The sequence below is a fragment of the Nannospalax galili genome, unplaced genomic scaffold, assembly GCF_000622305.1.
Source record: "Nannospalax galili isolate Female #2095 unplaced genomic scaffold, S.galili_v1.0 scaffold44, whole genome shotgun sequence".
NCBI lineage: Eukaryota > Metazoa > Chordata > Mammalia > Rodentia > Spalacidae > Nannospalax > Nannospalax galili.
The window spans coordinates 4,102,943-4,116,284 of record NW_008355789.1 but is presented as its reverse complement, the minus strand read 5'-3'; the positions used below and the strand labels follow the sequence as shown (position 1 = coordinate 4,116,284).

The window sequence follows — 13,342 nt, the reverse complement described above, 5'->3', positions numbered from 1 at the left end:
TTATTTTGATATATCACAGTGAAAGATTTATCGTCCTCTTTTTTTTTTTTTTTTTTTTTTTTTTTTTAAAAAAAAAAAAAAAAAAAAAAAAAAAAAAACCCAAAAGCCAGTAGAATTCTTTTTGGTAGCTGGCATCTTATATACAATGGTGGCATGTGTTCACTGTAATGTATGATATTTACTACTGTGCAAAGCAAGTGAAGATCTGAAAATACTGAAAAGGAAAAAAGCACAAATCACAATCAAAGGCAAATACCCAGGGCAAGAAGACAGAGGAAAAATAAAAACCATGGGAACAAAAAAGTGACAGTACTGCACACTGATAACTACCTCAAGTGACAGATCTGTAAAATCAAACAGTCCAATAATCTAGACTGGCAGAAATACCCGCTACTAATACTCAAGTGTATTCCTTCCAATTGTTCACTGAATAGACCTAAATTTTCACTGGTTTTCTTTTTTTAAAATATTTTTATTACTTTAATTTTATGGGTATCGGTGTATTTTGCCTGCATGTGTACCCGTGTCGTGCAATGCCTGCAGAGTCAGAAGAGGAAGGTGGATTCCCTGGAACTGGAGCTACAGACACTTGTTAGCTGCCATGTGGATGCTGGGAATCGAACCCAGGTCCTCTGCAAGAGCAGCCTCTTAACCGCTGAGCCATGTCTCCAGCCCCCTTCACTGTTTTTCTTAACAGAATCGGAATCACATAGAATTCTGCATTCAGTCTTTTTTCCTTTACTAAATGATCATTTTCTTGAAACACACACTTTTATTTAATATTCCAATTTAAGGTACTGACACTGACAGGTATTATCAGATAAGCCTCTTACTGGCAAAGGAATAATCACCAAAACCAAGAATGATCACTGTTGTAATTCCAAGTAATTAAATCAGGAGAAATAAAATTTAAATATTCATTTGGTATGTCCTATAGTAGATAACGATGAAAAGATTTCCACAAGAAACCAAACAGAGATGAGAAGCAAGCTGCTGTTGTAGGTGAGTCTCAGTCTCCTTTGTGTAGTTAGAAGTTCTTGTCCTTAAATGAGTTGACACATCAGCATCTGGCATATAAATAAATGCTCAATAAACACTGGTTAGTACTATCATCATTAGATGTCAAAAACCAGTTCCCAATGTAAGAAGTAGTTACAGCATGGAAAAGACATAAAACCCCACTGAGCTGTGGAATTTACACTTTTACTTATGTCTTTTCCTTTTTTTTTTTTCCTGAACTTTTCCCATATTTATATCTCATGTTGTGAAAATATTATTGTTAGAACATCAGTAAACAAATACTTTATACTATAAGATATTTGAGGATGATTTTTGCCTATTCTAACTTTTCCTTACATGTCAGAGTAATATATACAGTGAGTACTCAATAAGTGATATGTTCCACATACTTGTAAAGAAATAGGATAAAGCAATCACCAAGCAATAATTAAAACTGGAGATATAAGCGGGCCTTTAGTCCCAGCACTTGGGAGGCAGAGGCAAAAAAACCCTCTGGAGATATTAAAGTAAGTAATCTCAAAGTCAGTATCAATATCCCACAATCCAAAGACATATGGCAGGGTAAAACAGGAACGCAAAAAGCTCTGTTCTCCTCAACAAACACACCACCCTATGCTCTTTTGGGGGTACAATTTAATAAAAATGTTAATGTCCAAAAGAGAGCGAGCAAGAGGCAACTGAACAGACGACTGCACACTGCAAAGCAGAGGGGTGAGCGCCCTTCCTCCCCTCCCCCTTCATCATCAACCATGAGAAAAGCTCTCCTATGGAAAAGTTGACCAGACACAGCTATAAAAAGGAGACACTACAGAGATCTAGATTTCTCTAAATACAAAAACTTAAAATAACAGATCTCACCGAAGAAAAAGATGTGCTTGCCAATTATGCTGTGGAAAACCTCCAAGCAGATATAGCCAGTTAGAATTCTGAGCCTCCTTACATCCTTATAACCATATCTAGGAATATTTACTGAATCTATACTCAAGGGAATACACTCCTCTAGACTTGTAACATGTACAAAAACAAAAGGGAGAAGCTCACCATCTCTGCTGTCAAGGAATTCCCAATGAATAATGTGTAAAATGTGTATTAGTCCAAGACCTTAATAGGTATTCCAAAGCACTATTTATTAGCTGCTAAAGAAACCCTGCTCACATGCAGAGGTCTTCTAAGGAGAAATTTCCAAGGTTTAAAATGGTCAGAAAAGGTTTTCTGGAATAAATGAGACATGAAGGTTTATAGGAAAGGGTGTATGAAGGTTTTGAACATTGGGAAGTAGGAAAAGAGGGGGCAGTGCAAACAGAAGTATAAAGCAAGTCAGAGAAACCTGTTTGGCTACATTAAAAACTTGCTTTCATGGGAAAAGAGATAAGCCCGGGAAGGGCAGACTGTGGCCAGAACCAACTGTACTGAGCTTTGAATACTAAGCTGCATAGTTTCATTTACTCTGTGCACAGCCTATACAGCAACCACTCAACAGTGCTATGCAGCCACAGGAAACTGTTCTAATAATGAAATTTCCACACTCCATCTATGTCCACGTATCACAGAAAACTAACATTCTTTCGACTTTTCCTCTTCAACAATCTGAAATATAAAGATCATCCATAACTCATGAGTCATACAAAACAGCTAAGAGCTGGGTCTGTCCCCTCCTGTCCACTAAGCTGCCTTCTTCGGCAGCTCTCAAAAGGACATTTGTCTCGGGGTTTCGGGGACCAAAATAATCTATAACTCGTTCAACTATATGAACTCACAAACCTAGTGAAAATCCACACCTAAGGGTCAGAGCTTCCAAAACCTCTAGGATTATTAAAAATAACCCACTGGAACAGATGAGGAATTTATTTAATTCTGCATTTTCTTTTCCCCTAGTATAGGTACTTAGTTATAAACTATTCTCAGAGCCCCAAGGTAATGTGGAGGGGTCTACAGAGCTTAGTTAAGGAACAGTAGCAAAGACCCATCTTGGAGGCACATTTCCGATCTGAGAGCCCTAATTCTCACCAGTTGATCAGAGTGCTTCCCTAAGATTTAGCACTCTGATGGACTACAATCCGAATAACAAAGAAAAGTGATCATTAAGAACAAAAAAGGAGAAAAGTTTTCAGTAAAGAACGGGCAGATAGGATGTGCAGCACTAGTAAAATCAAGAAATGGTTGTTGTGTTTAAGGGATCAAATGCTACAGAAAATCAAGGGAAAGAAGCAAAGGAAAAAAGGCCAGTGTGTTTGGGCCACTTAGAGATGCTGGTTTCCTTCTGAAATACATTTCTAGTAAACCAGAAGCAATCACTCAAAGAACGAGTATGACCCTCAAACATGAAAACATTAGCTGGCTGGCTGAAAAAGAAGGTATGCACCCCTACACACACACCCAAAGCAGAGTACTGTGCATGCTCCCAGGAATCAGGAACCCAGTGGAAAAAGACTGAACATGAGACTAAGGAACAGAAAACAAGGCAAAAATCCAGAAAATAAAAGTTATGTCGAGCTTGAAGCCTCAGATAAGGGCTCTTTTAAACTATCCTAAGGCCAAACAAGTATTGCAATGTCTGTTTTTACACAACAGATATGTTCCTGCAAAGTAGGGTGTGTGTGTGTGTGTGTGTGTGTGTGTGTAATGGAACCTGTGTGTGTGTGTGTTTTTGGCAATCAGTTTAAAGGGAAAAAATGGGGAAAACGAGGGTACTGGGGAGGAAGCATCATACAGGGGGAAAGAAGGAGAAATAAGTAATGCCTAGGTGGTATGAAGAACCAGAGGGAAATGTATTAGTTCAAAAAAACGTATTAGTTCAAAAGCCTGCATGTGTGTGTGTGTGTGTGTGTGTGTGTGTGTGTGTGTGTGTTTGTGTGTAGACTTCTTTTATCAAATTAGTAACAGCACGGTAGGTCTTCTTACAGCAGAGTTCCACCTATATGATATTTTTCTAACAGTTAAAATTTTAAGGATTAACCTTGACTTTTGCAAGAATGAAAACCAGCTCTAAAAGGAAATTACCTTTCTCTTAGCACCTATCACTTCCTTCATTGCATAAGGGTTAGAGTACAAAGTACAAGGTCCTGATTGGAGAGCCAGGAGTTCTTATCCCCACCCACTTCTTAGTAGCTTAGACAGCTCTCAAGACGAGATCTCTGATTAATTCATCTGTTTATTTGCTTTGCACAGAGTTGGTGATGCTTGATAAATACTGACATGTAAGCCTGCCTTAAAAAAAAAAAAAAAACTTGCAAAGCACCTCTTACTGTCCATCTGATTAAAGTTGGAAAATTTTTTTTACATAACTGGCAGAAAACACTAAGAAAGTCACTTTTGCATTTTGCCCAAGTTTGTTAGTGTAGCAACAAACTGCTGCAAAAATTTTTTTAAAGCCTAAAAGACGTAAGATTTTGTAATGATCCACCATAGACATCAAGATCTTACCTAGCTAATTTCACCCTAACACTTGCGTCTATTTAGGATATATGAGAAATAAAAACCCAAAGCCTGAAGTCTATCATCAGTTAAAAATACATGTTTGAATATGCTGGAGATATTTATAAAGCCTACAGAGATACTATTAATATGTTGAAATCCACTGGCCGGTGCTGGATTCTACCTTTACTCTTCTACTACTGCTGAAGGGAAGCCAAGAACAGTCCACTCCCTTTTAAGAATTTAAGAAGTCACCCAAACTGGCACACACAGTCGAACGAACAAAGTAATAATAGGAAGAACGGCTCATCTCTCCATATGGTGATACCAGCTCAGCTATCTCCTACCTTTCCGTCCAAGTTAAACTTACTACTTTTTCAACGATCCTGAAGTAGGCCCCATTTAGGCAGCCCAACAGTAGTACTACGAAGTAACAGGAGTTGTTGGGGGCGGGAGGTGCGTGGAAAAAAAAAAAGTCTTTAACAGTGAAGTCGGCCTTCCAAGAGCTCAACTTGGGTGTCGCGTTCACGAGCCCTCTACACTGTCAAAAGCCAGAAGCAGCGCCGTCACCCCGTCGTGCCCTGGGCAACAACTGTTTCACAATGTTTTCTTTTAAATGATCGCTAACTCTGGGCTCCGACGTGCGAAGTCTGGACTTCGAAGGCCACTTTCTGGCCCCGACCCCGCAGCGCAGGACCCGGGCAGTCGGCGGGCAGCCCCGGCTGTGCCCGGCCCTCCCTGCACGAGTCCCCGGTCTCCGGGTCCCCCGGGACCCAGCCGTCTCCAACTGCCCGCCGCGCCCACCGCCCACCCGGCCGCACGTCTGCTCTCGCCCCGCGGCCCGGCCCCGAGGCCTGCGCTACTCCGTGGGGCCCACAGGCCTCGGGCCTAGGCAGCCGCGCCGGCCCCTCACCTCTTTCGGGACCAGTTGGTTCTCCTCGCCGGGCACCATCGCTCCGACTCCGGCCGCTCCTCTCCGCCCCGCCTCGGGGAGGAAGGCTGGAGGGTGGCGGCGGCTCCGCGCCTCAGGAGAGCACCGCAGCGGCAGTCATCCTCCCCGCCGGCCACCGCGGAGGCCTCGGCTCCGGACTCAGACACCAGCGCAGACACCGACCCAGGGCGCCGCCGCCACCGCCGACGCCGCCGCCGTCGCCGTCCGCCCCTCCCCCGGCCCGCGGCAATCAATGGAAAAATGGCGACCGAGGCTCTCGCGAGAATTGCGCGCGTCAGGCGCGGAGCCGGCGCCCGAGGTGCGCGGGCGGTTGTCACTCGCTCCGGGCCTCCTCCTGGCTCCTGTAGGCCATAGGCTACGCCGTGCTGGTGGAGGGACCGTGCAGACACTTTTCAAGTCTGGAAAGCCGTCCCTCCATCCTCGAACTCCCTCTGTCGGCGGAGGGAGGGAGCAGGCCCCAGAGCCCTTCGTGTCTCTCCAGAGCCTTCCATGCCTCCCCGGAGCCCTCCACGCCTGCCCACAGCCCTCCAAGCCTCCTCTGAGCCCTCCATGCCTCCTCAGCCATCACGACTGGGCTTCAGCCCCAACCCCTCTATTCCTCCCCACAGCCCTCCATGCCTCCCCAGCCATCATGAACAGGCCTCAGCCCCAAACCCTCTAATGCCTCTCTAGTCATCACGAACCAGCTTCAGCACCAAGCCCCCTATCACGCCTACTCTTCCTGCTACCCAAGGGCTTCTCCTCCATACCCTTGACCTCTTCCTGGTAGAGGACCCACTTCCCGGCCTTCGCCCTCAGGCCTTCCTGTCACTTTGCCCTGTCATTCCCAGTACAGCCCCTCTCCTCACGTCCCACTCTGAGGACCTCAGGGCGCATCCCTAGAGGAAACACACCCTTGTTGAAGCCCCTAAGGAGGACTGTCCTGAGCCTATAGGTAACTTCCTGTCCTACGTGTAGCCCCCCTCAGAGCAGAGCTGAAGGACGCTTCACCTTGGGGTCTTCTCAGAAATACTTTTAGATAGCGCTAACCTCCTCTGGCAGTGAGCATTGTTCTGTGTGTGATGCTAAACAAATTTCACGTTAGTCATTTTTCCTAATCCTACTTCTTCCATTATGAAGACCCAACGAGGCGTCCTTCATGAAGATTTCCACGGATACAGTGATCTTACAGCCTGCAGAGGTAGTATAATCCTAGCATGTTCCTAACACCACCAACCTTTACCCGTGTTCTGCCTTCTCCAAACTTGTTTTTTTTCTGTACTCCCATCTCACACGTACACACAATCTATACCGTTATGTAAGTTATACTGAATTTTGCTGTTTATGGCATTACAAACAATCTATAAAATGTAAAAAGAGAAAATCAACATATAAATGATTTTAAAATATTAACGATATAAAAATCTATTACCCCCACTAAAAATATTTAGTGAACTCACTTTGATTGACTGGGTTTCATTAGTTCTAAAAATCCTTAATGCTTCATGAGGCAGTAATTAAAATATCTGATTCAATGTTCGGGTTATTTCTGTACTGGGTTTTTAATAGCTGTCATTAAGCTGAAAACGGTAACCCACAAAGGTTTTGATCCTAATGGAAGAAGTACATCTTTGACTACTCTTAGCAATACAGTTGCCCACTTTTATCAGTTCCTTCTTCCAACCATACAAAGAAGTTTGTTAAAATTCAGCTGCTATTTTTCCATCCTTCCTAATGTGAGCCAGAAGATGCTATATTTTTATATTTTAACAGGCTTGAGCTGAAGACAAAGCTCAGTGGTACTTTCCTAGCATGCAGGATGCTTGGGTTCAACCCCTAGTACCGCCTCCCCAAACAATGAAACAGACAGCACAAAAGCAAAACAAAAACCCAAACACACACACAAAATAGGCTCAAAATTCATTTACTATATTACAAAAGATTCCAAATAGATTGAAATTTTCTGTCTTCAAATTTAAGTGTATATATTATGAGTTTGAGGGGAGTCTTTAAACTCGAGACTTCATTCATCATGGAATTTGCTTGTTTCTATGTTTGTTTGTTTGTTTGAGACAGGTTCTCCCTGTAGGCCCAGAAGGCATGGAACTCTCTACTTAGACTAGGCTGGCCTCAATTTCACAGAGATCCACTTGCCTCTGCTGGGATTAAAGGTGCATGCCATCTGACTCATTCTGGACTTTTTAATTAATTCAACTTTTTAAAATATTGCATTAAAATTGTCTTCACTACCAAAATGTTGATGCCTCTTTAAAATTTGTTTTGGAGGTGACTGACTCACCTGGCTCCCCGTAGTCCCCAATCTGGATAGCACACATACATCATTTTTGTACCTTATCACAAAATGGAAGAATTTCCAAATCTGTTTTGAGCATGCCATTCCCAGTACATAGTGAGCTGGCTTCTATTATGTTCTTACTGTATTTCTAAGTGTCTTTTCTGTCATCTTCCTTTTTGTTTATGCTTGCACTATCATCTCCAACTCATGACTTCTTTCCAGAAATCTTTTTTAGATTCTTTCATTTTGGTCAGGTTGATTTAATGAAATAGTAATGTAATGGGTAAATCCACTCAGCCCACATGCACTGTAATAAATCTCAAAATGCCAAAAAGAAATAAAATGAAGAAACAACCCTCACTGAACTAGGACTAGTGAGGTGCTAGTGTTGATGTTCATGCTGAATGTTGATAAGGCTTTTTTGCTTGTTTGTTTGTTTTTATGTATTTGGGGGAAGATTGTTGCTGGGGGATATGTTGTTTTTGTTTTGACACGGGGGGTCTATCATGTAGCCAGGCTGGTCTTAAGCTCACTTTGTAGCTGAAGATGACTGTGAACTCCTAATTTGATTCTCCTTCCTCTACCTCCAGAGTACTGGGGTTACAGTACCACCACACCTGGGTTTTCTCTGGTTTTATTTTTTAGTCCTTTTTTGGTGTGTGTGTGTGTGTGTGTGTGTGTGTGTGTGTACTGTACAATTGTATGTATATATGTGTTCATATGTGTGTGTGGGTATATATCTACCATGGCCCACGTGTAAAGGTCAGAAGAGAACCTTGGGTATTAGTCCTCACCCCTTATTTGAGACAGGGTCTCTTTATTGTTTGCCACCAGCCCATGAACTTCTAAAGATTCTTCTGTCTCTGCCTTCCACCTTGCCATAGGAACCCTAGATTTAGAGATATGTACTGTAACACCCAGGATTATGTGGATTCTGGGGATTTTAACTCAGATCCTCATAATTACATGGCAAGTGCTTTACCCACTGAGCCAAGAAGTTCTAAAACATCTCAAATTAAAACGACCTAAAGAGAGTAGGTGATTTACAGCTTCCCACCTTGATCATATCACATGGCCTTTATCAGTGTACTCTATCTTGATAAATTACACCACCATCAATTCAGTTATCAAGCCCCAAACCTGAGACTCTTCACATCACATTAAACTCAATATGTGCTGTAGCTTCCACCTTTGAAATGCATCTGCTCTCTGTAACCCATCCCACTCCAGTCTCTCAACTTCTTTTCCCCGCACTATTGCCTTCTGACAGGCCTCCCAGCTTCTCCTAATCCTCAACAGTCCATACTTCACAGGCAAACAGAGCAATGTTTTTAAAAATTTATCATATTATGTCTCTCCCTTAGTTAAAATCTTTCAGAGTTCTCATCCCACTCAGAATAAAATTCATATTTTTTCCAAGGCCTATTCATCCCAATGTACCTAACCCCCATTCTTCCTTACTCCAATAACCCAGCCACTCTGCCTCTATTCATCTTTTTAAATACATAAAACCCGAGCATTAGTGGAATGTAGTGTTCTTATCTAGCTCAGTCTTGTCATTTGGGCTTCTTAAATGCTGCATCCCTGAAGAGGCCTTTTATGACCATCCAATGTAAACTGGTTATTCTTTATGCATCTCAGAGTCTAGAACAGTGCCTACCACATAACAGGTGCTTAATAAATTTGTATTCATGCCATGTCCTTTTTTTTTGGTGAGATTGGCCTAAAAAAATTAAAACTGCTATGAGTCAGAGGAGGCTGCTTTTCCTTAGAACTTATTTAATAATTTTTTCCATTTTTTAGTGTAACATCACTTAAAACAGAAATAAAAGGCCAGGCGTGAAGGACCATCCCTTTAATCTCAGCACTCAGGAGGCACAGGCAGGTGGATCTCTATGAGACTGAGGTCAGCCTGGTCTTCATATCGTGTTCCAGGCCAGCTGGGTCTTCTTAGGAGGGAGCAGGTAATAGGATTGGGAGAGAAAAAAGAGAGTGGTGGAACAGAATGCATTATATACATTTATCAAATTGTCAAAGATAAGCTTAATTAAGAAAGCTCTTTAAGTCTCAAAAATATGTTTTTCCCTAGCAAAAAACATGGTCTATTTAATCTTGAGTAGATATTAGGATAATATCAGAGTGAGTGAGGTCTACATGAATAAGAGACAATTTTGTAAAAGACATGAATTATCTATTCTTTTTAAAAATATTTTATTTATTCTTTTTTCTTATGTACGTGAGTATATTGCCTGCATGTATGTAAGTGCACCTGTGCCATGCAGTGCCTAAAGAGGTCAGAAGAGGGCATTGGAGCCCCTGAAGCTGGAGTTACAGACTATTGCTAGCCAACATGTGGGTGCTGGGAATCAAACCCAGGTCCTCTGCAAGAGCAGCCAGTACGCTTAACCGCTGAGCCATCTCTCCAGCCCCAGTTTCACTGTTTTAAAAGTCCTCTGGGCCCTGTCTCTTATCTCTCCCTCCTCCCAAACTCCTGGGAACTACAAATTGTTTTATCGTGTCCTTAGTTTTGCCTTTTCCAGGATGTCCAATAGTTGGAATAATAGAGTATTTATCCTTTTCAATTTGATTAATCTTGATCTTGAACTTGATTGGATTGGGAAGGGCCTAGGAGATTAATGAAGTACACCTGTAAGTTTGTCAGTAGGCACATTCCTAGAGAGGATAATTCAAAGAGGAAGAGCCGCTCTGAAAGTGGGTGACATTGCCCTCAGACTGGGAACCCTGGCGGAATGAAAGGGGGAGGAGAAAGGCCCTAGTGTAGGCATTCTCTCCTCCACTTCTGGAAGCCACCTTGTGAGTGGCTCTGCTCCACCTCATCCTTCCCACATATGAACTGAAACCTCTGATATTTTGAGCTGTATGTATCCTTCCTCCTTTACTCTGTTCGTGTCAGTGTTTGGTCACAAGAAACTAACACACCCTATGGCTTAATAACTCGTTTCTTTTTGGTACTGAGCAATATTCCATCATCTGGATGCCACACAGTTTGCTTTTCCATTCATCTACTAAAAGACCATAGAGCTTTCTTACTTTCACAATGGAGTTTAGTCAGTTATGAATGAAGCTGCTGTAAATGTCCATGTTTGTAATTTGTGTATGTATACGTTTTCAGTTCATTTGAGTAAAGAATACTAGTAAAGAATTGGTGGATTTTATAATATGGGTATGTTCACCTTTGTTTAGAAACTGACAAAAAATGTAAAAATTAAAAAAAAAATTTTTTTAAAGAGCTAGACTGGGCAGGGTGCTACGTGCCTTTAATCCCTGCTCTCTAGAAGCAGAGGCAAGTGGATCTCTGTTAGACTGAGGCCAGCCTGGTCTACATAGTGAGTCCCAGGCCAGCTGGGGCTATAGGGAGACCCTGTCTCAAACAAACAAACAAACAAACAAACAAACAAACAAACAAAGAAACTGTCAAATAGCCTTCTAAAGTGGCTGTACCTTTTGGATTCCCACCTTCAATGAGTGGGCATTCCTGCTGCTTCACATTCTTTCTAGACTTTGCTATAGTCAACATTGTGTGTTTGGACCATTTAATTTAATAGGTATTGTAGTGGCAATTTATTTTCATTTATAATTCCCCAATGTCCTATTATATTGGGGCCTTTTTCTTTGCTTAGTTCCTATTTGTATATCCTGTTATAGTTTGAATATGAAATGCCTCCCTCAGGCTCATGTGTAAAAGCAGTGGTCCCAGCTGGGAGTGCTATTTTGGAAGATGCTGGAAATTTTAACTTGTCCTGGGCCCTTCCCTGTTTCTCTCTGCTTCCTGGTCAACACAAGTGACTTTGCTCTGCCACACACTCATTACTAAATCTGTGATGCTCTGCCTTACCACAGGCCCACACATAGGGAGCAAACCAACCACAGACAGAAACCTCTGAAGCCAAGAGCCAAAACTAGTCCATCTTCCCTTAAGTTTTTTCTTTCAGGTATTTTGTCACAGTCAGAGGTCTGACTAATACATTTTCTTTAGGGAGGCATCTATTTGAGTTTCTTGTCCATTTTTAAAATCATATTGCTCATTTTTTATGTTGATTATGAGGAGTTCTTGTATATTTTAGACAATAGTCATTTATCAAATGTGTCTTTTGCAAATATTTTCTCACAGTCCATAGCTTGTCTTTTTATATTCTTGTCTTTCATATGTCAGAAATTTATAATTTTAATGAAGTACAGGTTACTGATTATTTATTTCCTAGACCATGCCTTCAGAGTTGCTTCTAAAAAGTTAGCAAGCACCAAGATCATCTCAGAACCCAAGGTCATCCAGATTTTTCTCTTAGGCTGTCTTCTAGGAGTTTTATAGTTTTTCATTTTACATTTAGGTGTATGGTTCCTTTAGAGTTCACTTTTATGAAGGGTGTAAATTCTGTGTCCAGATTCATTATTTCACATATGGATATCCAATTGTTCCAGCACCATTTATTGAAAAGACTCTTTTAATCATTGTATTATTTTTGCTTCTTTGTCAGCTGATTATATTTCTGTGTATCTATTTCTGGGCACTGTATTCTGTTCCATCAATATGTTTTTTTGTTTTCTGGTACCACAGAGTTGTGATTGCTGTACCTTAACCTATGTCTTAAAGTCAGATTGTGCAGATTGTTTACTTCGTTCTTCTTCAGTATTGACTTGGCTATTCCAAATAAACTTTAAAACCAGTTTGTCAATATCCACAAAACTATTTGCTGGGTTTGTATCAAATCTAGAGATCAAGTTTGGAAGAACTGATGTCTTGACAATATTGAGTCTTCCTGTCCATGAACATGGAACAGCTCTCCATTTATCTGGTTCTTTGTTACAATTTACCAGAGTTTTGTAGTTTCCCTCACACATAACTTACATACATTTTATTAAATTTGTCTATTAGTATTTTATTGTGGATGGGGGTATAATGATTAAAATAGTATTGTGTTTTTAATTTTAACTGGAAGAGGTATGTGCAGATCTTCTGTTATATCTTGCAATTTTTCTGCATATCCAAAATTATCACAAGAAAAAAATGTTATGTTCGTGGTTGTCTTGCTTAGCATGTATGAGGCCTTGGGTTCAGTCCTCAGTACTATGAAATGTTTATGACATTGCCTATCATATTTCCATCTTTTATATTACAGTATATAAAGGTCTTTGTTGCACATTTACTGGATACTAAATGTTTTTAAAAAGCATATAGTCAGGTCATATTATACTATTTAAGAACTAGTGATAATACTTATGAGTTGTAACAGCTAGTAAAAGATGTTACATGCATTTGATAAAAGCCATGAGAAATGCCACCCTGGCCTATTCTGATATCCAAGCTCTGCTTCTTCCTCAATTTTATATCTCTCTGGGGTTAAGGGTGTAACTAAGTGGTAGGGTGCTTACCTAGCATTCATGAGCACCTGGCTTTGCTCTCCCTGGCGGGGAAAAAGACCTGTCTAAACCCCAATTCTTTCCACAAGAAAATGGGAATAATAAAGTGGACATTTGATAGTTATTAATTTAACATTTGAAAAGAAAAATCCATGATGTGCAGCACTGTATAAGTATGAAATTTGATCTTTTTTACATTATTTTGAGTATAGGAGAGCAGAAAAAAAGTGGTAAATGAATAAATTGTATCACCTGATTTCAAATCCTATAAATCCTATTTCTGCTATTGACTTGCCTTGAAT

The 13,342-nt window shown here is 41.0% G+C and overlaps 1 protein-coding gene across 1 annotated transcript in view; it reads right to left on the bottom strand.

Annotated features, from left to right (window-relative positions):
* The window catches only part of Usp47 (ubiquitin specific peptidase 47), a gene marked incomplete in the record, with an annotated part of 118,197 nt that extends 112,554 nt beyond the window's left edge, over positions 1–5,643 (bottom strand). Inside the window, 1 exon segment of the mRNA XM_008853487.3 lies at positions 5,348–5,643. Within this exon segment, the coding sequence (XP_008851709.2) occupies positions 5,348–5,386 (39 nt within the window).
* Positions 5,644–13,342: the final 7,699 nt, after the last annotated feature.